The sequence below is a fragment of the Mesoplodon densirostris genome, chromosome 16 (genome assembly GCF_025265405.1).
Source record: "Mesoplodon densirostris isolate mMesDen1 chromosome 16, mMesDen1 primary haplotype, whole genome shotgun sequence".
NCBI lineage: Eukaryota > Metazoa > Chordata > Mammalia > Artiodactyla > Ziphiidae > Mesoplodon > Mesoplodon densirostris.
The window spans coordinates 63,378,314-63,400,348 of NC_082676.1; the positions used below are offsets into that span (position 1 = coordinate 63,378,314).

At 56.5% G+C, this 22,035-nt stretch overlaps 2 protein-coding genes across 8 annotated transcripts in view; one reads left to right on the top strand and one right to left on the bottom strand.

Annotated features, from left to right (window-relative positions):
• The window catches only part of MGRN1 (mahogunin ring finger 1), a 60,786-nt gene extending 50,808 nt beyond the window's left edge, over positions 1-9,978 (bottom strand). For 4 of the 6 annotated variants that reach the window (XM_060120163.1, XM_060120162.1, XM_060120167.1 and 1 more), the window contains exon 1: positions 3,680-3,895. In XM_060120163.1, the coding sequence (XP_059976146.1) occupies positions 3,680-3,767 (88 nt within the window). In that variant the 5' untranslated portion in view covers positions 3,768-3,895. Of the gene's footprint in view, positions 1-3,679; positions 3,896-9,479 lie in introns of those variants that run through there. The other 2 variants (XM_060120166.1, XM_060120165.1) reach the window with 2 other exon arrangements.
• A 128-nt stretch (positions 9,979-10,106) lies between these two features.
• UBALD1 (UBA like domain containing 1) lies at positions 10,107-14,562 on the top strand. Of its 2 annotated transcripts, none has more exons than XM_060077837.1 (3): positions 10,107-10,325; positions 13,729-13,791; positions 14,114-14,562. In XM_060077837.1, exons 1-3 carry the CDS (start codon positions 10,206-10,208, stop codon positions 14,465-14,467), a joined length of 537 nt encoding a protein of 178 aa, XP_059933820.1. In that variant the 5' UTR covers positions 10,107-10,205; the 3' UTR covers positions 14,468-14,562. The 2 variants fall into 2 exon arrangements, with proteins under 2 accessions (XP_059933820.1, XP_059933821.1); XM_060077838.1 differs by lacking the exon at positions 10,107-10,325 and adding an exon at positions 10,542-10,789.
• Positions 14,563-22,035: the final 7,473 nt, after the last annotated feature.

The following is a 22,035-nucleotide window of genomic DNA, read 5'->3' on the forward strand; positions in this document are numbered from 1 at the left end:
ACCTGCCGATGCAGGGGACACAGGTTCATGCCCCGGTCCGGGAAGATCCCACATGGCGCGGAGCCGCTGGGCCCGTGAGCCGTGGCTGCTGAGCCTGCGCGTCCGGAGCCTGTGCTCCACAGCGGGAGAGGCCACGGCAGTGAGAGGCCCTCGTACCGCAAAAAAAAAAAAAAAAAAAAAAGGTAGGCAATAATAAGTATTGACAAGGATGCTGAGAATTTGGAACCCACATACACTGCTGGTGAGAATAAATGTAAAATGGTGCAGCCATTATGGAAAACAGTCTGGCAGTTTCTCAAAAGGTTAAACAAATGACCCAACAATTCCACTCCTAGGTGTATACTAAAGAGAACTAAACACACCAAACAAACGTTCAGCGGCATTATTCATAATAGCCAAAAGGTGGAAACACCCCAAGTGTTCGTTAACTGGTGAAAAGATAAACAAAATGTACTATAACCATACAGTAAAGTACAACATGGATGAACCTCAAAAACAATGCTAAGTGAAAGAAGCCAGACACAAAAAAAGACTACATGCTGTATGATTCCAGTTATATGAAATGTCCAGAAAGGGCAAATTTTAACGACAGAAAGCAGATCAGTGATGGGGTAGGGGTGAGGGTGACAGCAGAGACTGCTTGCAAACAGGCACAAGGCAAGGAAACTTTGATGATGGAAATGTCTACAACTGATTGTGGTGATGGTTGCACAATTCTATAAGTTTACTAAAAATCTCCAGATCATAGGTTTACAAAGAATGAGTTATACGGCACACGATTGATACCTCAATAAAGCTGTTATGAGTAAAATAAATAAATACAATTTTAAAAAAGCAAATGCTGTTAAATTCAAGCTAGCTACTGTTGTAGGGCATATTGAAAACTTCAAAGTAAAAGAAAATTGGACAGGGACTTCCCTGGTGGCACAGTGGTTAAGAATCCACCTGCCAATGTAGGGGACACAGGTTCTAACCCTGGTCTGGTAAGATCCCACATGCCACGGAGCAACTGAGCCCGTGAGCCACAACTACTGAGCCTGCGCTCTAGAGCCCGCGAGCCGCAACTACTAGAGCCTGCATGCCTAGAGACTGTGCTCTGCAACAAGAGAAGCCACCGCAATGAGAAGCCCGCGCACTGCAACGAAGAGTAGCCCCCACTCACTGCAACTAGAGAAAGCCCGCACGCAGCAACGAAGACCCAACGCAGCCAAATAAATAAATTAAATTAATAAATAAATTTATTTTTTTAAAAAAGAAAACTGGACAGGAGATTTTAAAAGTCCTCACCAAACACACACACAGAGGTAACCATGAGATGATGGATGTGTAAATAACCTTATTGTGATAATCATTTCCCGATATATACACATATCAAATCATTGCACCTTACACCTTAAACTTACGCAACGTTATATGTCAATTATATCTCAATAAAGCTGGAAAAAAATTGGACAGTGTTACAGAGGTGTTAAAAAAATACTAGCACCCACTGATTCTTTCTAATCAACAAAATTGACAGAGACCTGAAAAGATAACAACTGTCTCATAAATTGATTGTACAGTCCATGGTCCCTAAAATCATCTCAACCCCCCTTCCGTCCCCAGTCCATGCTTGGGGACACATACTCAAGTACTGCTTAGGTTCCAGACTGCCTCCCGGAATAAGGTGGCCCGAGGGACAGGAAGCAGAAAAGACAGCCTTTGGACTGGAGAGGCTGAGCACTCTAATCACTGGCAGCAAAATCGAGGTGGCCCATGGAACTCACCTGGGTGCCAGCCCCAATAGATTAATTGTGGCTGACTCAGGTGTCCACAGAGTGCACCTGACTGATTAACAAGGTCTGCCAAACAGAATCCAAAAGCAGTGCTGTAAGTGCCTTGTATTTGTGATTTTGTCCAAATGCCCAACTGAAGGGACATCAGGTTTGCTCTGGTCCCAGGTGACAGGAGGTACCACCTTAAACTTTTTGATATCTCTTCCAAGACACTGCTAACTGCTATTAGAGTCTATGTCGTTCACTTAATTTACTTTTTGAGCCATTATAGCAGCTAACATTTTTCAAGGACCCTTAGGCGCTAAGCACTGTTCTGAGCACTGTATCCTCATCAGCCCATTTTACAGATGAGGAAACCATGACCCAGGGGGCTAAGCAGCTTGCCTAAGATGACTCAGCCAAAGACGGGCTGGAAGAACATCAGAGATGGAAGAGGATGACTTCAAAACAACTGCTCCATCAGATCTGGGGATGTCAGCCTCCAGGGGATCTCTATACCAGGCTGGGCTGCCCTGTCCTTGTGCCTGGGAACAAGCAGGCGTGGAGATCTCCCATGCCTAGTAGGAAACAGAGCCCTCTGCCCAGCTCTGACTGCATCCCCTCCGACTGCCCCGAACTGTGCTAGTCTCCACTCCCTTTATTTCTGGTGGTCCCAGACACTTGCCTTCTTTCACCTTCCAAAATGAGGGTGAAGCAGTTCTCAGACTTGAGTGGACATCTGACTCACCCTAGGAGTGGGTTTTAAATGCAGGTTCCTAGGCCACAGCAGGCCCCAACAAGTCTGAGGCAGGGCCTGGGAAATGCATGTTAAACAAGCTTCCCCACTGTTGGAAGCAGGTGGTCCTGGACCATACTCAGAGGAAACCTGGCCCAGGGGATGCCCACAGGCCAACTGTGAGGCCTAGAAGACCACGAGATGGGATCAGATATTTCAGAAGCCAGGATCACGAGGCCCCAGTCTGAAAGTCTCCATGATGTCCAAATGCCCTGTCCTCTTTCTCCTCTCCTTTCCAGGCAAGTGACCAGACGAGAAGATGGAGCATGAGGAACCCGAACTAAAGTTCCAGGGCAGGCCACACTCCTCATCAGAAGCAGAAAAACAGTGTGGATGGGTACAACTGGTCTGGTAGTCCGACTCATGGTCCGGTACCCAGATGAGCTTCCATCCAGCTCTGAGACCTTGGAAAAGTCACTTCCTCCCTGGGGCTCAGGTCTTTCATCCACAAAAAAGGAGACTGGAGAACCGGGTAGGTCCCCTCCAACCATTCCATGGTTGTCCAGCATGGACTCCCAGCTCCTCTTCCACCGACAGTAATGCCTCCTTGGGCCCAGCCCCCCTCCCCACCACCCACCCACCAAATACAAGCGCCAGGTCACAGGAGAGCTAAGCCTCTGTCTAGACCGGACGGAGAGTGTCCAGAACCACTGGCCGGGTCTTCACAAGAAGCCACCAAAGAAAGGGAAAACCGGCGATAGAATGATGTCAATCTTTTTGACAATGACCACTTTGTAAGCACAAGCGAAGCATCGGGCACCGTGCTAAGCCCTCCCAAGCGTCGCGCCCTGGAACCTCACGCCGGCCCTGGGGGATTCCTATTGAGCATACCCCAGTGTGCATACGAGGGAGCTGAGGCGCGCAGGAGTGAGTTGACTGACCCAAGGTCACCCAGCCGGGACGAGGCAGTCAGCGCCGTACCGACCCACGCCCCGGGGTCCGGATGGAGGGCGCGTGGAGCTCCATGCAGGGAAGCTGCAGGAAGGGCCGCGGGCCGAGCAGAGCCCCCAGCCCACCCTCCGAGGAGGATCGTGCGCCCAGCCCCGCCGCCCCCTGCCCGCCCCGCGCTCCGGCCCACGCCTCGCTGTCCGCACCCGGGGCCGAGACCCGGGCCGAGGCGGCCGCTCACCGGATTTCGGGGGGTAGCGATAGGCCGAGTTCGCCTGGATGTCGATGTCCTCCACGCCCGCGATGCGGCGACTCAGGATGGAACCCATGGTGCACGGCGGGCCGGGCCGAGGCTGGGATGGGGGCGGCGGCGGCGGCGGCGGCGGCGTCCTCACGCGGACATGGCCGGGACCAGGCCACACGGACGCTTACCCACGGCCGCGGGCGCTCGGCCTCCGAGGCCCCACCCCCGGATTGGCCCGGGGCCAGACGCCACGGCAGCCCTCCGCCCCCCGGGCCCGAGGCACCTCGGGAAATGGTGTCCCCTCGCCGCCGAGGGTGCCCGGTGGCGACGCGGGATACCCACCTAGGAACTACATTTCCCAGGAAGCTCCTCGCCCGGGCTCGCTCAAGTTGTTGACAAACGGTCCGGGACAAACCAAATGGACCTGAGTCCAGAGGGGAGGAACCATCAACCACACTGCAAACTATCCTTCCCTTTGCATTCCAAGCACAAGACTAATATTGTAACTCTTTAGCCTTTTAATAATCTGTTCATACATAGATCTTGCTAGGAACCAACGCTTTCCATTTACTCCCTCTCTGAAATATCTCCCGGAGCATGGTTCTCCCCACTTCCCAGGGTTTAATCTCCTGGCCCGGCCAGCAGAGGGCAGACCCTTACCTGCCACCAGCAAAGAGCTGCGATGGAATCCAAGATTACCTGGAGCGATGCACACAGGGGAAGGGAAGCACCTTTTCCAGAACTCTAGGCATCTCTCTGGCTCCATGTCCAGAACAATTCTTTGAAGACATAATTTTAAAGTCCCCCGTGGAGGCAGGAGACCTCTCCCCATTTTACATATAGGGAAACTGAGGCACAAAGAAGGGAGGGGGCCACACATAAGGGTGCTCAAGTTTACAAGAATCAGGGTTAGAGTTAAAGCCTCCTCGCAGATTGCAATGTACTTTCTTGGCTTTGTGACTCACATAAAACTCTGTAAGCAGGCCAAGTGAGGATCTGTTTTTACCTACTGTTCACTTGAGAAACAGCAGTTCTGAGGAAGAAAGTGACTTCCCCAGACAAGCCTGTCTATCCAGAAAGGAGCTAGGGAGGGCAGAGGCTGTCTAAGAGTCTCAGATGGTAAATTCACCACAGTCCACATTAAAGTGAGTCCTACACCTTTCCAGACGCCAGAACCCAGAATACAACCTTCCTATTTTCAAGGGACCTGGGAAGCCAAAAGTAATAAAGGAAGTAAGGGACTTGTGTGATTATAAGGGAGAGTCCAGGTCTTGGAGCCTGATTTAACCTCTCTGCCCTGCAACCAAGATCCCCATTTACTGAGCGCCTATTATGTGCCAGACATTGGTGTTGAAGGCTATGCACATATTCTCTCTTTTAATTCTCTGTTGTAGGTTCTATTTTCATTCCCAATTTACAGAAGAGGAAAGAGGCCAGGAGAAGTGAAGTACCCCACTCAGCTTCCATAGTAGGTAAGTGGTAATAAAGCTGGAATTTGAACCAGGCTACTCCTTTTTTTTTTTTTTTTTTTTTGCGGTACGCGGGCCTCTCACTGTTGTGGCCTCTCACGTTGTGGAGCACAGGCTCCAGACGCGCAGGCTCAGCGGCCATGGCTCACGGGCCCAGCCGCTCCACGGCATGTGGGATCTTCCCGAACCAGGGCACGAACCCGTGTCCCCTGCATCGGCAGGCGGACTCTCAACCACTGCGCCACCAGAGAAGCCCCAGGCTACTCCTTTTAATGCCACACTCCCCAGCCCCTACCACCCCAGAGACAGGAATGCTCCAGTGCCAGATTCCCTGTCTCTTGCCCCCAGATGGGCCTGAAGACATCCCCACCCCATGTGACCTATCTTCCCTTACTTTAAGTTTCTTTCTGTTGAATCACATAACACTGTTGAATCATATATACACAAATAGGTATACCAACACAGCATTCAATTTATCGGTCTCCCTCCTTGTGGGGAGGGAAGGAGAGTACTGAGGGCCCAGATGTTCCCACTGAAAAATAACCCTAAGAGCATGTCCTCCCTAGAGATAGTGGGCCAGGGCAGTCATTTCCATGGGCTGATGTTTGATCAATTAAACATTCCTCTTAATAGAGCTTTGAACTTCAGGTATATTTTTCTGTGCTTATCCATGCCCCAGTGGGAGACAGGCCCTTTTTTTTTTTTTTTTTTTTTTGCGGTACGCGGGCCTCTCACTGTTGTGGCCTCTCCCCGTTGCGGAGCACAGGCTCCGGACGCGCAGGCTCAACAGCCATGGCTCACGGGCCCAGCCGCTCCGCGGCATGTGAGATCTTCCCAGACCGGGGCACGAACCCGTGTCCCCTGCATCGGCAGGCGGACTCTCAACCACTGCGCCACCAGGGAAGCCCCAGACAGTCCCTTTTTGATTTGATACTGGTTCTACTATCAACATCTTCGCTGGTTCACTTATTTATTCAACAAATATTTATCATGCAGCTACTATGTGAAAAGCAATGAGACAGGCAAAGAGCCAGGAAATAGAGATTAAAGGGTGAAACCACCAGATATGAAACATCTAGTGAGGAAACAGACACTACAGGTGAACAAGTGTATAAATACAAAATGTGGTGGGTGCTATAGGGGAATGGACTGAGGTGCAGTGAAATACTAGGAGAGACCTACTATTCACAGGGGAATCAGGGAAGGCTTCTCTGAGGAAGTGACATTTAAGCTAGGACTTGAAATACAAGAGCCAAGCAGGCAAACACTGAGGGAGCAGGCAGCCCAGGTTCCAGGCAGGGAGAGCAGCATGTGCAAAGGCCCTGAGGAGCTGAGTAAGATCAATGAGCTCAAAGGCCAGTGTGGCTAGAATTAAGTAGGCAGGAGAGTTCAGGAACAGAGGTCAGGAGTGAGGCAGTGGCCAGATCTGAAGGCCCCTCAGTCAGCCAGTATTGGGTCCTTTGAAACATGAAGAAAGACCCTAGGCATACTTCACAGCTAGTATGAATCCCTCACGTCGACTTCTCAAGCCTTCTGATGGGGCAGGATCCCTGCCTATTCATCCTTGTGCTCCCAGAGCCAGGCACCCAGTGGATGTCTGATAAACACATCTGTGGAGTGACTGAAGGAATGGAGGTGGAGAGGAGCCCGGGGTCCTGGGCCTACCATCAACTGGCTATGCCAACTTTGCCAAGGTCCTCAACCTCCCTGGACCTTAGGTAAGATGAAGGCATTGCCATAAATCCCTTTTATACCTCCATCCCCCCCATCTACTGGCCCCAGCTGTCAGGCCCAATCCGAGCCTGCTAAGAAATCCAAAGTCCACTCTCTAGCCAGGCTGATCCTGGCTGAAAACAAGGTTGTTTTTTCCTTCCCCCTGCCCCTGGGAAAACAAGCTGGCTGGGGGGACATAGGGGCCAGAGAGGTGACCTTTGCTCCTGCTAGCCCCACCTGCCCCACCCAGCCAGCCAGCTGGCCTGGAAGAGCTCCTTCTGGGCTGAGCAAGTCTAGGCAGGTAACTGAGTGGTGCCCAGATGAGAGTGAGGGAAGGGGTGAAGGTACTTCCTGCCTCCCTAAGCAAGAAAAGTCCCCAGTGGTCCCTGCCAGGACAGTGCCCACCCTCCTTGGCCAGAAACACACCCTGCTGGCCCACTGGGTGTCTGCTATTCTCCACTGGCTCTGAACACTGTCAAGAGTGTAAGGAAGTTTGGATTCCAGCCTCAGTTTCCTTATCTGTAAAATGGGCCTTGGGTTCCCTACAGTGGTCCAGATGGAGGCAAAGAAGTGAGTACTAAAATGGTGCTCTGAGCACCACAGTCATTAATCCCCCAGAGCAGTCCTGGGAGAGTTCTGAGCTACTACCTTGGGTTCTACAAATGAGGGAACTGAAGCTCAGAGCCAGAGAAACTTGTCCCAACATCAGAGTCATTAAGTGGCAGAGTCAAGACCGACATCCAGGTCTGTCTGGCTCCAGAACCTGCTCACCTTCCACCATACCCTGTTGCTGTCCCAGTAGTAATAGTGATAGAGGTAATGACACTCAGAACTACCCACCCCGTGCTGTGCTGAGCGCTTTGTCCACATTAATTCACGCTTATGATGCTTTGTGAAGGGGAGGGGCCATTTTTAATAAGAGCAGAACTCTCCTGGCACCATCAAGGTTTGCAAAAAAGGTGCAGCCTGAGTGATCCCCATGTGGCAGAAAGGGGCTGAAACCTTATTTCCCGAGTGGACTTGGGAAATAAGTCCCAAGGTGACTTCTGCCAGGGTTGAGGCACCCACCTGAAGGGGACACTGAGTCCTCTCCCTGCCAAAGGGCCAAGCTCCCATCTCCAGCCCTCAGAGGCCGCTTAGTAGTCCCACTGCTCCAGGCTCCCCTCCCTCCCCCAGCTATCCCGATGCCCCAGCCTCCCCAGAGCCCCCATAACCTTGGGAGCCTTCAGGTCCTGTCCACCAGTCTCCCATCCCCCTCCTCCTACCAGTCAAAGCCAGAATCCCCGGGAAGGGTTGAGGGACCCAGGAAGGGCTCCTCCCAGAGCCCTGCAGGTCCTCCTCCTCCCCCACAGGGTGGGGCAGTTCCCTCCATTCAATCTAATTCTGCAACAAATCCCTGGGCAGGGACGGACTCCCCTGGAACCAGACACACCTAGAACATCGCCTGACCCGGACTGGTCCTCTCTGCCACCATCTGGTCTCCACAGTGCTCAGCCACAGTGATCCTAATGCACACAACGGATCAGATGTAGTAAAACCCCTCAGTGGCCTTTAGCCCACCATCTCCAAGGCCTGTGCCTGCTTCCTGAGGGTACTTTCCACACTTGCAATTCTACATCTCTTCTTGGGATTTTTCTTTTTTTAATTTATTTGGCTGCATTGGGTCCTCGTTGCTGTGCACGGGCCTTCTCTAGCTGTGGCAAGAGGGGGCTACTCTTCGTTGCAATGCACAGGCTTCTCATTGTGGTGGCTTCTCCTTGCAAAGCACGGGCTCTAGGTGCGCGGGCTTCAGTAGTTGTGGCACGCAGGCTCAGTAGCTGTGGCACACAGGCTTAGTTGCTCTGCGGCATGTGGGATCTTCCCGGAACAGGGTTCGAACCCGTGTCCCCTGCATTGGCAGGAGGATTCTTAACCACTGGGCCACCAGGGAAGTCCCTGTTCTTGGGATTTTTGATGCACGCCCCCACCCCACACACCAGCCGACCCTTCTACAGTTTGTTCTCTGCATCTCGGGCCAGATCAGAGCCAGGAACAGAGTAAGGGCCCAATAAAGAGTTGCTCAACTAATTAAACTGGTGCCCAGGGAGCGCGGGGAACCGGGATAAAGTCATTCTGAGCCGGAGTGTCGAATCCCCAGCCCCAGCTCCGAATCCGCCCGGCCCCGACACTCCCAACCGGCAACGTCAACCGGAAGCGGCGCGTGCGGAGCTGTAAACACAGCCCGCAACACCCTACCCAGCGCTCTCTTCAGCCCCGCCCCCGCCCTCCACGTGACGCGCCCCGCCCGCCCCAACCCAGTGCCCGCCCCCGCTGTTGCCTCATTGGGCGGCCAGCTTTGTTTACCTTATATGGCCAGGTCCTAACACCTCCCGACAGCCCATTGGCTGAGGCGCGGCCTCACTCACTTGACGTCACAAGGACTGAGCGATGCAAATAAACCAGGGCATTCTGGGAATGGGAGTTCGGGGCCGCCCCGGAACTGGCGCCGCGCGGTCCTAGGGTCCGCACACTAAAAGCTGAGATTTCCGGCAAAGCACACGAAATTTTGCGTGGGAAAGTGCGAGCATCCTGCAGAGGGTACGCAGAGGCTCCAAAAGACTGCCGGTCTCGCCTACCTGTCTCGGTTGCCATCCCTTCCTCAGACGTTCCTCGGGTCTACTGTGTGCTTGGCGGAGCGCCAGGCCGGGGAGGGACCCGTGGTACAAGTGGGCGATGCGAGCTTGTGCCCTGGGTGTTGGGGAAACTCGGAAGGCTTCCTGGAGGCGGTGACTTTAGGCAGACCCCTAAAGGGCAGATTAATTCATTCATTGAACGAGTATCTGTAGGCGCCTACCGTGTGCCAGGCTTTCAGGGCCTTATGGCCCTAGTGCTGTTGATTTGTGCCAAAATTCTTGGCCCCTTCCCCTCCCCAATAGTGCGCCTACTCAACACAGAGGGATGCCAACCACACTGGGGTTCGGGATACTGGCATCTTGGTAAATACCCTGAGGCTGCGTTTGCGCCCATGCACAGTGTCTGTGGCCCCCGTCTCCTGACCCTCGTCAGTTCAGTCACGGGCCCGGGTACGTGCCCATCCAGCTTCTGCACACAGTAGGCGCCCAACGCTCAGACACATCTTCGGCCCCGGCCGGGCCCGCGGCTCCCGGCCGAGCGCGGCGGAAGCGGCGCGGGACTACATCTCCCAGCATGCCCCCCGCGGCCCCGAGCGAGGCGAGGCTCGGTGAGTCAGAGCCGCACAGTAAATATTTGTATTAGCCGGAGCCGGCTCGCTAATGGTGGACGCGTGAGGCGAAGGAGCGCGCGGCGGCGGGAGGCCGGAGCGGGCAGGCGGCGGAGGCGCCATGTCCGTTAACATGGACGAGCTCAAGCACCAGGTCATGATCAACCAGTTCGTGCTGACGGCCGGCTGCGCAGCCGACCAGGCGAAGCAGCTGCTGCAGGCGGCCCACTGGCAGTTCGAGGTGCGCGGCCGGGCTGGGGCTGGGGCGCGGGTGTCCGTCCCGCTTGGCTACGCGTGCAGTGGGACATGTGCGGGCCGGTGTGGACACGTGCCGCGGCGCGCTCGGCCGGGGTCGGGCCCGCGCACTTGGCCCGGAGTCCCGGCGGTCGCGCGCCCCGGCGGCCGGGCCGCAGAGCGCACACGCGGCGTGCGGGTCAGGCCCCGCGGCGCGGCCGCGTCTACGCGGCCCCCGGAAACGCCGCCCGCTCGGGGTGGGCGGGAGGGGCAGTCTGCCCCCCACGGGCCCGAATCCCCGCCCCCCAAATTCCCGGGCGATCGGTTTCGGGGCCCCCCTTTTTGTGCGGGTAACGGCCAGGGCGGGGCGGTGCCGAGGCCCAGACGGACAGACTGGCGGGCGGCCGGAAGGAGGACGCCCCAGGCCTGGGCCGAGCTGGACCCACGCCGCCCCCGCCTTGGGAGCCGCAGGTTTGAGATAAGGGAGCCCCGAGCCCGCGGGTGGAGCCGCCCGGTGTGTGTGGGTCTCAGGGTCTGAGGATCTGCGTGTGGGCTGGACAGCTCGGCGGCGCGTGTCCACGTACATGTGCATTTGTATTTACGCACGCGCCACGCTGCGTGTGGACATGTTGGCGCGCGCGCGTGTGTATGTGTGTGTGTGTGTGTGTGTAAACACGCAGTCCACCGGGGCGCGGGTGCGGGGTGTGTACCCACAGGTCGCCGTTTTGCAGACGGTGCTCTCGCGTATGCACACATGTGTACTCGGAGCCCCACACTACAGCTACGTGTGCATCTGTGTACCCTGGTCCAGAGGCGTGTCCAGGTGCTCTCCTCTGTGCTGGCCGGTGAATCTACCTGCACAGTGCGTGGCATGGTATACACGGTTCAGTAGCTTCTAGCTTTCAGCCAGCTGGGCAGGAGGTGGGGCTGCCCCAGCCTGGCCCCCACCTCCCCAGGCCTTCCTGACCCATAGGGCAGTACTGCCCAGGGCTTGTGCTGCCAAGAGGCCACCTGGCCTTCCCTACTCTGCCGCCCCAGAAATAACCCAGGATGGTATCTAGGGATGAGGCCAGAGCCCCTTGAGCTCTTCCCCTCACAACTGTAAGGTCACAGCCCCAGCCAGTCAGTAGAGTCTGTGCCCAGTCCAGGCTTCAGAGCCTGGTTTCTAGATGGGGAGCAAGCTCAGGGAAGGTATTTGGGCCGTAGGAGGGACAGGGAGCCAGGGTACTCTGGAGTTCAGCTTCCTGGGGGTGGGATGGGGATCAGAATTGCTGCCCGAAGGTTGGGACAGTCTGGGGAGGCAGTGGCCTGTCTACCCAGGGGAATCCTTGCTCACTTTCCTACCAGAGATCTCAGGGGGACCGCTAACCCTGCGGTGGTCCTCACATCACAAGATGGGAGGCTGCTCTCTCTGAGCAGGTCCCACTCTCTGGCCTCAGTTTCCTCAGCTGTACCTGGGGCGTGTGAGTTGATCTCTAAGGAGTGAATGGCCAGCCCCCCTTCCAACCCCGGCAGCCCCACCCTGCAGGAAGCTCCCTAATCAGCCCGTTTGTCTCAAGAGCTGGATGTGGCAAAACTTGCAAAACCACATTCATGGCAGTTTGAGTCCCACATCTGCATACACGGCTCCCCCGTCTGCCTGGGGCTGGGCAGGCAGGTGTCCGGTGGGAAGCAGCCCTGCCTGTCGGCACTCTCAGCCCAGCCCACAGAGCCTGGCACCAGCTTGGCAGTCACTCAGGCAGCAGTGGTTGGTGTCGCTTGGTCACAGGACTTGAAAATGTAACTTTGAAAATGGAAATGCCTGGGGAAAAACTGATCTCAGGAGGGGCAGGAGCAGCTTGTAGACTGGGGAGCTCTGATGGCCCCCAGGGTAGGAGCCCTGTGCGCCAGGCTCCCTGAGTCTCAATTTCACCATGTGTAAAATGGGGAGGCGGATAGTAGGGAGGTCTACTTAAGGTAAAAATGGATTATGAACATCCAGTCCTTAGGTCTTCCTGGGAGTTCTTGGGAGTGAGTGGGGTTCCTTGTGGTAAACTCCCCTCTGTGCCCTCCACCCCTGGCTGGCTGCACACTTGGACTGAGGGCTGGCGCAGCAGGAGGCCTTGTTTTGGGGTCATACTCTCTGTGATTCAGGTGTTAATGGGGACAGAAGGCTGCTGGAGGGGGACCTGTGTGCTTTAAGGTTGGGGGTGCTTTAGGAAGGCAGGAAAAGGGCAGCCGTTTCTCCCTGGAATCCTCACACACAGCAGTGGCCTTCAGAGTTGCCGTTGGGGGAGGAATGGTTTGGTGTGTCCCTTGGGGCTCCTGGGGGTGTGTGTCACAAGGAGGTGCTTAGAGATCAAGGCCCTCCCCCCAGCTCCCACACCCATGTTTGGGGACACTGGGGTAGGGCGTCTCCAGCAGGAAATTCCCAGAGTAATTCACTTGAATTTAATAATAAAACCCCTAGGGTAAGCCTTAGAAGCCAGGCTGGGTTTCTGGGTGTGTTGGGAGTGGGGGAGGGGCCGACAGCGCTGGGCTGTGGGGTGGTAAGCCCGAGGGGGGAGCCACGGAGGGCAGAGCTGCCCGCAGACCCTTCACACACTTGATGGGCTCCCTCACCCAGCACTTTCGCAAGAGCAGCTGGTTCCTTTATTTTCCTGGACGCCTCTCCTGCAGGGGCCGAACCAGGACACACCAATGCCAGCGGAGGCCACCCTGGGGCCCCTCCCCCCAGCCCCCCAGGGTCACTAGAGGAGCTTGTCTGACCCAGGCCAGCTGCCACCCCCTTTTCCACCCACTTCTCACAGTCCTGGGTGCAAACCCCACTTCAGCCTTCCTCCTGCTCCACCACCTTGAGAACATTCCAAGGAAGGCTCAGGTAACTGGACAGGGGTGCAAACCCCAGACCATCCTACTTAATTCCGGCTCTCCCAGCTGGACCGTGGATCTCCGGAGGTCACTGCTGCTAGGGAGGGGAACCTGCAAGCCACCTAGTCCCGTCTCCCTGTGGTGCAGATGGAGAAACCGAGAACCAGGGCAGGGTCCCTTGGCCAGCCTAGGAGAGGAGCAGGTGGGTTACAGACTCTCAACATCTGGGTGCCCTTGCTGTCCTCTGGCTCACAGACAAGGAAACAGGCTCAGGGAGGAGTAGGCACTTGCCATCCATGGAGTTGGTGGCAGTGGGGCTAGAATCTGCCGGAGGCCTTTCCCCATGAGACAGGCCCCCACGTCAGGTGAGCTGGAAGCACTTGGCAGCCAGGTGGCAGACAGTGTCATGAGGGTCCTCCCCACCCACCAGGCCTGCCCAGAGGTCCACAGCACCTCTTGGGGCTGTGGCGAGGGTGGAGGGATGACAGGCATGCTGCCTCAACTTGCCAGGCCAGGGCCACAGGGGTCCTGAGGGTAAGCGTGGGCCTTTCTTCCCGCAGACGGCCCTCAGCGCCTTTTTCCAAGAGACCAACATCCCCTACAGCCACCATCACCACCAGATGGTAAGTGTCCCCTGCAGCCCCAAGGGCAGCCCCAGGGGCTGTCCCGGTTCGCGGCAGGGGGAAGCCACCCAGGGCCAAGGAAGGTGCAGTGGCTCTTGGCGACAGAAGAGCCACTGGGATGGGACTCCTGGGAGCCTGGCAGCAGGCACAGTGGGCTAGCCCATCTCGGGCACCACACCTTTCCTCTGTGAGCTCCTGGCTGGTGGACCGCCTGCAGGGTGGGGTGCCTCCAGGGAAGGGGCATGTGTCTCCTCGTGGGAGCCCGGGACCCTTCCAGAAAGGGGGTGCTCACCCCTCCCTCTCTGTTCCTCTTCCCCCACAGATGTGCACTCCAGCCAACACCCCCGCCACGCCCCCCAACTTCCCCGATGCCCTCACCATGTTCTCCCGTCTCAAGGCCTCCGAGAGCTTCCACAGCGGAGGCAGCGGCAGCCCGATGGCCGCCACGGCCACGTCGCCCCCGCCGCACTTCCCGCTCACCGCCACCGGCAGCTTCGCGGCACCCAGCTGGCCGGCTGCGGCCTCGCCCCCAGGGGGGGCACAGCACCACCAGCCGCAGCAGCCGCCCCTGTGGACTCCGGCACCCCCTTCCCCGGCGTCAGACTGGCCGCCCCTGGTCCCCCAACAGGCCACCTCAGAACCCAGAGCCCACCCGGCCATGGAGGCCGAGAGATAAGGGAGGCCCCTCCCCCCTCCCGGAGGCCAGAACCCCGTGGGGCGGGGGAGAGGACGTCTCTGCGGGCCCCCTTTACCCTCCTCTGTCTGCACCCCCATTCCCCAGAGCCCTGGCGGGGAGAGACCGGACCGTTGTGCCAGTACACAGGCTGCCCGCATGTGTACCCAGCAGCGCGGGCCTGCGGCACCCAGCTTTCATGGATTTGGTTCAGAGTCGTCTGGGTGCTGGTGGACAGAACCTCAGAGAACAAGCAGCCTTCCCCCGAGGACTCACCCGCCCCACCCCACCCCAGGGGGCTGCGGAGCTCCCTGAGGCTGGTGGGCCTAGATCCCCACCCTCGGGAATGCAGAGCCTTCTCCGCATGTGTGCGTGTCGCTGTGTCTGTGTATTTATATGTATGTCGCTCTTCGAGAAGCAACCTAGTTTATGGGGCAGCTGGACTTTGCATGTTAGAGTGAGCCCCCTCTCCCCTTGTCCGCTGTCCCTCTCCCCAGGGCCCTGCCCCTCTCCCCTGCCCCCTGGGCAGTCAGCCTTGCTGTTCCCTGCAGAGAAAAGGATTGTGGGAAACTCCAGGACTCTTCCCACCCATCCCCCAGCGCCTGCCTGCTGGAGCTGCCTGCATGCCTCCCCAGAGCCCGGGGGTACCCCATCCCCAGTTCCTTTCCCCCTTTTAACAAAGGAGAAGAAAGAGTTCCAAACCACCACCAGGCTCTGTGGTCTTGCCTCGTATCCTAAGCTTTGCTGCCAGCTGGCCCTGGGTGGAGGGGGAGGGAGCCAACGGAGCCCAGAGCAGCGGCCCACCCCCCAGTCCTGCCTGGCTCCACACCGCTCCTGTCTGTTGCTGTCTTTTCAACCACAACATGCTCTGGAATCTTCCTGCCCACCCCAGGCTTTTCCCATGAAGTTAGTTCCTGCCCTGTGTTCCCAGAACCCCTGCCTCTGTCTGCTCACCCTTCCCCCTGTCCGACTGGACAGATCCCGACCTCCAGGGCTAACAGCTGCCTTCCGGTCTGCCTGGGTTTCACAGAGGGCTTCTCTTCCTGGCTTAGGGCCCCAGTGACTGGCTGCAGGCTGGACCCTCAGCCCAACCTCCAGCAAACATGCTGTGTGGGCAGGGCCCTCTCTGGGGAGACACAGGCCACAGCACCCGTAGTAAGATAGCAGGCTTGGATGCAGAGCCCGTGGGGGCTAGCAGCAGGGACCGGACAAGGCTGAGCAGAGTCTAACCTGCAGCTCAAACCTTTGGTTGCTAAGGAGACGAACCACTCGGGCAACAGGCAGTGGATCCCCAGCTGCTACCAAGCCAGGCTGGGGCAGGCACCTGTTCTTGCTCCAAGGGAGAAGCCAGGGTGCCCCACTCTGTCCTGGGCAGCCTGTACCAGTGGAGGGCATCCCTGGGGCAGCTTTGGGAGAAGGTAGCCTCGGCCTTGTACCCCTTCGTGAGGAGCTGGAACGTGGGGAAGGAAGGAGGTGGGGGCCTCTGCAGCTCTTCACTGGCAGACCTTACTCCCTAATCCGGGAGAGCCTGCCGGCACTCAGCCCTCTGTGCACGGCATCTGGGTTGGGGAGTTCTATTTTGGAAGGTCTCCTGCTTGACAGGTGTCTCAGCACCTGCCATCAACAGTCCTGCTCTCACTCCCCAGGGTTGCCGTGCTGCCACCCAGCCTCACCTCTGCCCTGTTGGAGCCTGGACAGGCTCTGCGGAGCACTGTCTCTCCCTGCTTATCACTGAAGACTGACCGTGGTGCCCCTGCTCTAGCTGTTCCTTATGTTCTGGAAGTGTGTCCTCACCTTGAAGCCCACCCTTATGGCCTTCAGAGGGGGCGCAGCTCTGCCTGGGGTGCCTGTGGTGAGGGGATTGCGGGATGGGGCAGGATGAGAAGGGGGAGGCTGCCCTAGGCCACCTCAATCTTTACTGCAGCTTCTTCATCCTTTTGGATGGAAGACAATTCTCAGGGAGCTGCCACATCTCCCTCCAAGTGTAGGAAAAATGATTTGTAGAGGCAAGTATTTCTGGGTTATCTGTAACAGTGTGCCTGAGCTCCCCAGTGCGCAAATTACTGAGGTGGCCGTATGTGTTGGAGCCACACAAGACGGTGTACAGTCCAGAATGTGCATTCAGGCTACCCCAGGTGGGCCCCTGGGTGGCCTGTAAGTGATCCACACCCTCGCTACTCAAAGTGTGGTTCCCAGACCAGCGGCATCACCTGGGAACTTGTTAGAGATGCAGGACCTCAGCCCCCAGCCCAGATCTACTGAAACAGAATCTGCTTCTGACAGGATCCTCACGTGCCCAGTGGACATTCAAGGGTGAGAATGTCCCAACCTGACCAAGCCCAGTTCTGTTTCTGGAGGCCCCCACAGGCTGGGCCTGGAGGTCCCTGGTGGTCTTATTAGGGCTGGCAGGGACTTGAGGTTCCTGTAGATCCAGCTCTTCTAGTGTGGGCACTCTAGACATCAGAGGCTGGGTCCTTCTCTGCCACGGGCGCATCCTGTATGCTGTGAGATGTTGAGCAGTATCCCTGGCCCCTTCCCGTGAGTAGATGCCAGTAGCAGCCCCCAGTTGTGACAACCAAAAATGTCTACAGGCACAGTGAAACATCCCCTGGAAGCAAAGTCACCCCAGCGGAGAGATCCCACTCTGCCTGTGGTTCTGTAGCTGGCTGCACAGCATGGCCTCCAGGGAGCTCCCAGGCCCCACAGCATCAGAATCCCTGGGGAGGCCCTGACAGTACAGTTTTAAACATTCCCCAGGATATCAGTGATCGACTTGTGAATATACTAAAAACCACTCAATCGTATACTTTAAAAACTGTATGGGGGCTTCTCTGGTGGCGCAGTGGTTGAGAATCCGCCTGCCAATGCAGGGGACATGGGTTCGATCCTTGGTCTGGGAAGATCCCACGTGCCGCGGAGCAACTAAGCCCGTGCGCCACAACTACTGAGCCTGTACTCTAGAGCCCGTGAGCCACAACTACTGAGCCTGCGTGCCGCAAATACTGAAGCCCGCACACCTAGAGCCTGTGTTCCATGAGAGAAGCCACCGCAACGAGAAGCCTGCGCGCTGCAATGAAGAGTAGCCCCTGCTCACCACAATTAGAGAAAGCCCGCAAGCAGCAACAAAGACCCAACACAGCCAAAAATAAATAAATTTATAAAAAACTGTATGGCATGACACTTATGTGTCATAGCTGTTATTAAAAGTAGAATGGCTCCCGGGTGATTCTGATGCAACACAAGCCCCTCATGGCAGCTGGGAGCCACCAGACTCGTGACCCTCCAGCCTGCAGAGCACAAGGGTCCCTTGGGTCCTTGAGGCAACTGTTCTGGAGGAGGGCCCAGGAATCTGATTTCTTTTTAAAATTTTTTAATAGACTTTAAAAGCAGTTTTGTTTTTTTTAATTCTTTTTTTGAATTTTATTTTTTATATAGCAGGTTCTTGTTAGTTATCTGTTTTATACATATTAGTGTGTATATGTCAATCCCAATCTCCCAATTCATCCCACCACCACCACTTTCTCCCCTAGGTGTCCATATGTTTGTTGTCTACATCTGTGTCTCTATTTCTGCCCTGCAAACCGGTTAGGAATCTGATTTCTAACGAGGGCCCCAGGCACAGCGGGAACTGGAGCAGGAGGGGCAGAGGGCAGGGCTGGAGCTTTCCAGCAATGCTGAGGCCCTGCCAGGTGTGAGCATCTGAGCATCTCTCAGGCAAGCAAAGGGGGCAGGAAAACTCACTCAAGGGGAGCTAGAGGTGGGCCCACATAGATGCCACGTGACCCAGAACTCAAGGGCACCACAGAACCAGGAACTTCAATTTCCCCAAACCTGGAGTCTCAGAAGCAAAACAAGGAGTCAGTAACCACCTACTACACGTTCAAGTGTAAACTGGCTAAAAAGCAAAGCTGCTGATGGAAGAACAGAAGAGAGTCACATTTACAGCCATCCTCAGCTGTCCACCTCGGGCACCTCCTAGGAGCTGCCTCAGCAGCACACACAGAAGACCAGCCTGGTCACCTCAAAAGTCCAGCCTCTGGGCTTCGTCACCACTAGACTTGAGCTCCAGATCGCTCTCTTTCCAAGATTCCATTGTGAAAACACCATTTGCATCCATGAGGTTGCTGGAAAGAATGTGATCGGAGCTCTCATTTCTGAAGAGGGTACATGGCAGCATGTGGGAATGGAGGCCTGGCCTCCCCAGGGGACAAGGGGTGGGTGGGCCCTTCAGGTCGGATGTTAAATGATCAGGGCATGGCTCTCTTAGGGGTTTGCAGATTCACAGGCCTCTGATGTGTGCTGTTGGGCTTGATTTGTCGGCCGGCACTTTAAAATCAGGAGAGTTAAAAATTTTTTTTTGAATTAAAAAAAAAAAATCAGGAGAGTTTACAAGAAAAGCCTCACTTCTGGCTTACCTTGGAAAATTTGTAATATCTGGACCAAGTTCCCTTAAGGCCACAAATGGTTGAAGCTGACCACCACGGTGGGGACATAGCTCAGCCTGTCCCTGGCCAGCCAGCCACTCCTCTGGCCACCATGGACATGTGCGTGTCCAGCGTCTGTCTTGCATCTGCTGGAATCTCTGAAGGGGATTTGCTCTTCATCAGAAGCATCTGTGGAAGTAAATGTCCTGCTCTGTGGGGTGGCAGGGTGGGGGGTGGGGACCTGGCGGGGCGGTGAATAGAGGCTCTGAAATGCTTTCTGTGGGCAGGCAGGGCTCCTCCTTCACAGCTTTAAAGAGAAAGGCTTGTTCTGAGATTCCCTTGGATGAAGGTGGATGCTCCCAGGGCCACTGAGAGCCCCCAGGGCTCTCTGGGAACACGTTGTGGCCGCTGCAGAAAACCACGCTACTCCGGAGACTGGCCCCCCAGCCCAGTGGCGGGCAGGGCCGTTGTGGCCCTGGTGGTCTCTGAGGGGCTTTTTATAGCAGGACTCATCTGAGGACAGATGAGGGTTTTGACTCCAGCCCCCTCTGCGGGAGGGGAGGGGAAGGCCCACTTCCTGGAGGCCTGTCAGTGGCGTAGCACGAGGTGCTGGGAGCCTGTTGGCAGAGTCCTGCTCTGCTTTCTGGGGCCATTTCTCATATTTATGAGGTGTAAATACTGGGGATCTCATTTTCTACGGATCCTGGGGAAGCCATGAGCAAGAGGAAGAAAGGGGAGAGAGAAGAGAAGCCCCTCTCTGGAGGTTGTGTGTGTGTGTGTGGGGTCTCTGCCTAGAGCTCCCAAATCTGTGGAAAGTCAGGGGTCAAGCCAGCCAAGATGGTGGTGCCAGGGGGACCTGTGTGTCCCTAAGAAGTCCCTGCACAGAATGTCCTCCCTCCAGTGCCTCCTGGTGGCCTGCTTTTGGGTACTGGCGGTGCCTTTTACCAAGGCAGATCATCTTGTTTGGGACACGTTTGCTGTCATCAGTTGTTTATACCTTAGGGTTAATGAGTTTGTGGTCTTTGAAAGGAAGAAAATGTTCAGTGACCCTTTTACTTGCATCGGTGGGTTGTGGGGCTGAGTTTGGGGGTGCAGAGCAATCACCACGCTGCACCTCGAGGCAGGACCCTCTGCTTGGCAGCAGGCATCTCATTCGTGCCCCTCATACCAGGCCAGCCCACATGCTTCCCTCTCCACATGACCGATTCATCTCAGTCTTTTGTTTTGTTTTGGCCGCACCACACTGCTTGCGGGATCTTAGTTCCCCGACCAGGGATCGAACCTGGGCCCTTGGCAGTGAAAGCCCGGAGTCCTATCCACTGGACCACCAGGGAATTCCTTCTCGGTCTTCAAACTGAAAGTTCCAGGGATCCCCTTCACTCCCAGGCAGACCAGGATGGTTGGTCACCCTACTCCTTGTCCAGCTTGGCCCTGCCACTGTGTCCCAGGCCAGGAGCTGTGGTCCCCCCTGCAGAGGAGGAGGCTGGACCCAGGGCCTCCAAAAATTCCCACTCTACTGACCCCATCCCCAGTTCTGTCTGCTCCCCAAGCACCTTCCCCTGCTGGGATGGGGTGGGCCACCCTTCTGAGCAGCAGCCCCAGGAGTAGGTGCAGTACCTCCCTCCCAGCTGCCAAGACCTGCAGTTCCCACCCCTAAGGCTAGAATAGGCGAGGCTTGTCCTTGGCAAAGATCCTGCCTGCACCTCCCACCTGGGATCAGGTTGAAGGTTGGCTTCCCTACCAACCCCCACGGAGGATAGAACTGTCATCTTCAAGATGGCTCCTGGCTGGCTGCAGTTGGGTTCCTGGTTCCCCACCTTTCAAAGCACCCAGGAGGCCTGTCAGTATGCAAAGGGTTACACAGTGACCTACCTGGGTCTTGCTCCTTGCTCCCTGGGCTGCAGGAACCCACTCAAGCACTGATTCCATTGGTAAATCTGAGAAATGGGCTGGGAAGGCAGCTACGAGGGGCTGAAAGAGCAGGGCTTGGATGCCTGTGGTTCCACACAGGTCAAGGCCGCAGGAGACAAGCCTGACCACACCTGGCATGGGCGCGTCCCCAGGAGCCCCCACCTCTCCATCTGCCTGAGCTCAGGTCACACCTCCTTTTCCTGGAAGTTGGACCCCTCATACCTGTGTACAGCACCCACCCAAGAAGTACAGCCTTCTGGGCAGGTGGCCGGAGAGCTAAGGCCTCACTGTGTGACCCTGGGCAAGTCACACCACTGCCCCTCCCACAGGCCCATGATCTGCCCACCACACAGGACCAGGGCCACACGGGGCGCTTTGCCACGGGGCGACCGACGTGATGGGGGAGGGGCGGTTTGTTGTGATTCTCTGCCGAGACTCAGCCATGGTGGTTCTGGACAGTGGTTCTGGGAGGCTGACCCTGGGCTGGTGGCCCGAGGAAGGACTGGCAAGTCCACCCACCCATGTGGGACGGGCAAGGCCTCCCCTTGCAGAGGGCATGGGGCCAGTCACCCTTATCCACAATCAGAAAAGTGAAAGATTTTATTCTGGGGAGAAGCTGACAAAAATACTCATCTGTGATATGGGGGTGGGGCCAGGGATGCACTGGCCAGTATCCCCCAAGGCGGTGTAGGTCATCTGGGTCAGGAAGAGCTCGGCCTCATTTGGACACAGTCCTTGGAGAAAGAAAAGAGAAGTCAGGAGTGGTTGCAGGTGAGGAGCAGGAGGAGGGGGAGGCAGGGCTGGGGACAATCGGTGGGGAGGGGCAGGCACGCAGCATCCAGGACTCCTTTGGCTGCCCTTCCAGAGGACCCTCCTCCATGCCAGCACCCTGGCTCCCCCAGGGCGGACCCCGGGCAGCTTGCCCACTCCCACTCCCTGACTCGCTCCAGAAGCCTCTGGTGGATGTTGGGGGGAGCCATGCCCCAAAACCATTCAGAGGGAAATTTTTTTTTTTTTTTAAGTCTTTGTGGAATGTGATAGAAGTATCAGAAGCACAGAAAGGGTAGAGGGCGCAACTGGACAACCTAGGGGATGGAAAGGGAGAAAACGCAAAACAGAGGGAGAAGGAGGGACCAGTGAACCGTCCAAGGGGCAGAAACTACACCAGGCTGCAGGACCCGCCAGGCAGGCGTGAGCAGGCCGGCCTCTGAACCCCAAATCAGGACGCTTTGACCG

Bases quoted from the DNA above. Each gene is read 5' to 3' on its own strand.
- UBALD1 (XM_060077837.1), top strand. From the start codon at position 10,206: ATGTCCGTTAACATGGACGAGCTCAAGCACCAGGTCATGATCAACCAG. The intron at 10,326-13,728 runs GTGCGCGGCCGG...TTCTTCCCGCAG, and splicing joins CGGCCCACTGGCAGTTCGAG to ACGGCCCTCAGCGCCTTTTT. The intron at 13,792-14,113 runs GTAAGTGTCCCC...CTTCCCCCACAG, and splicing joins GCCACCATCACCACCAGATG to ATGTGCACTCCAGCCAACAC.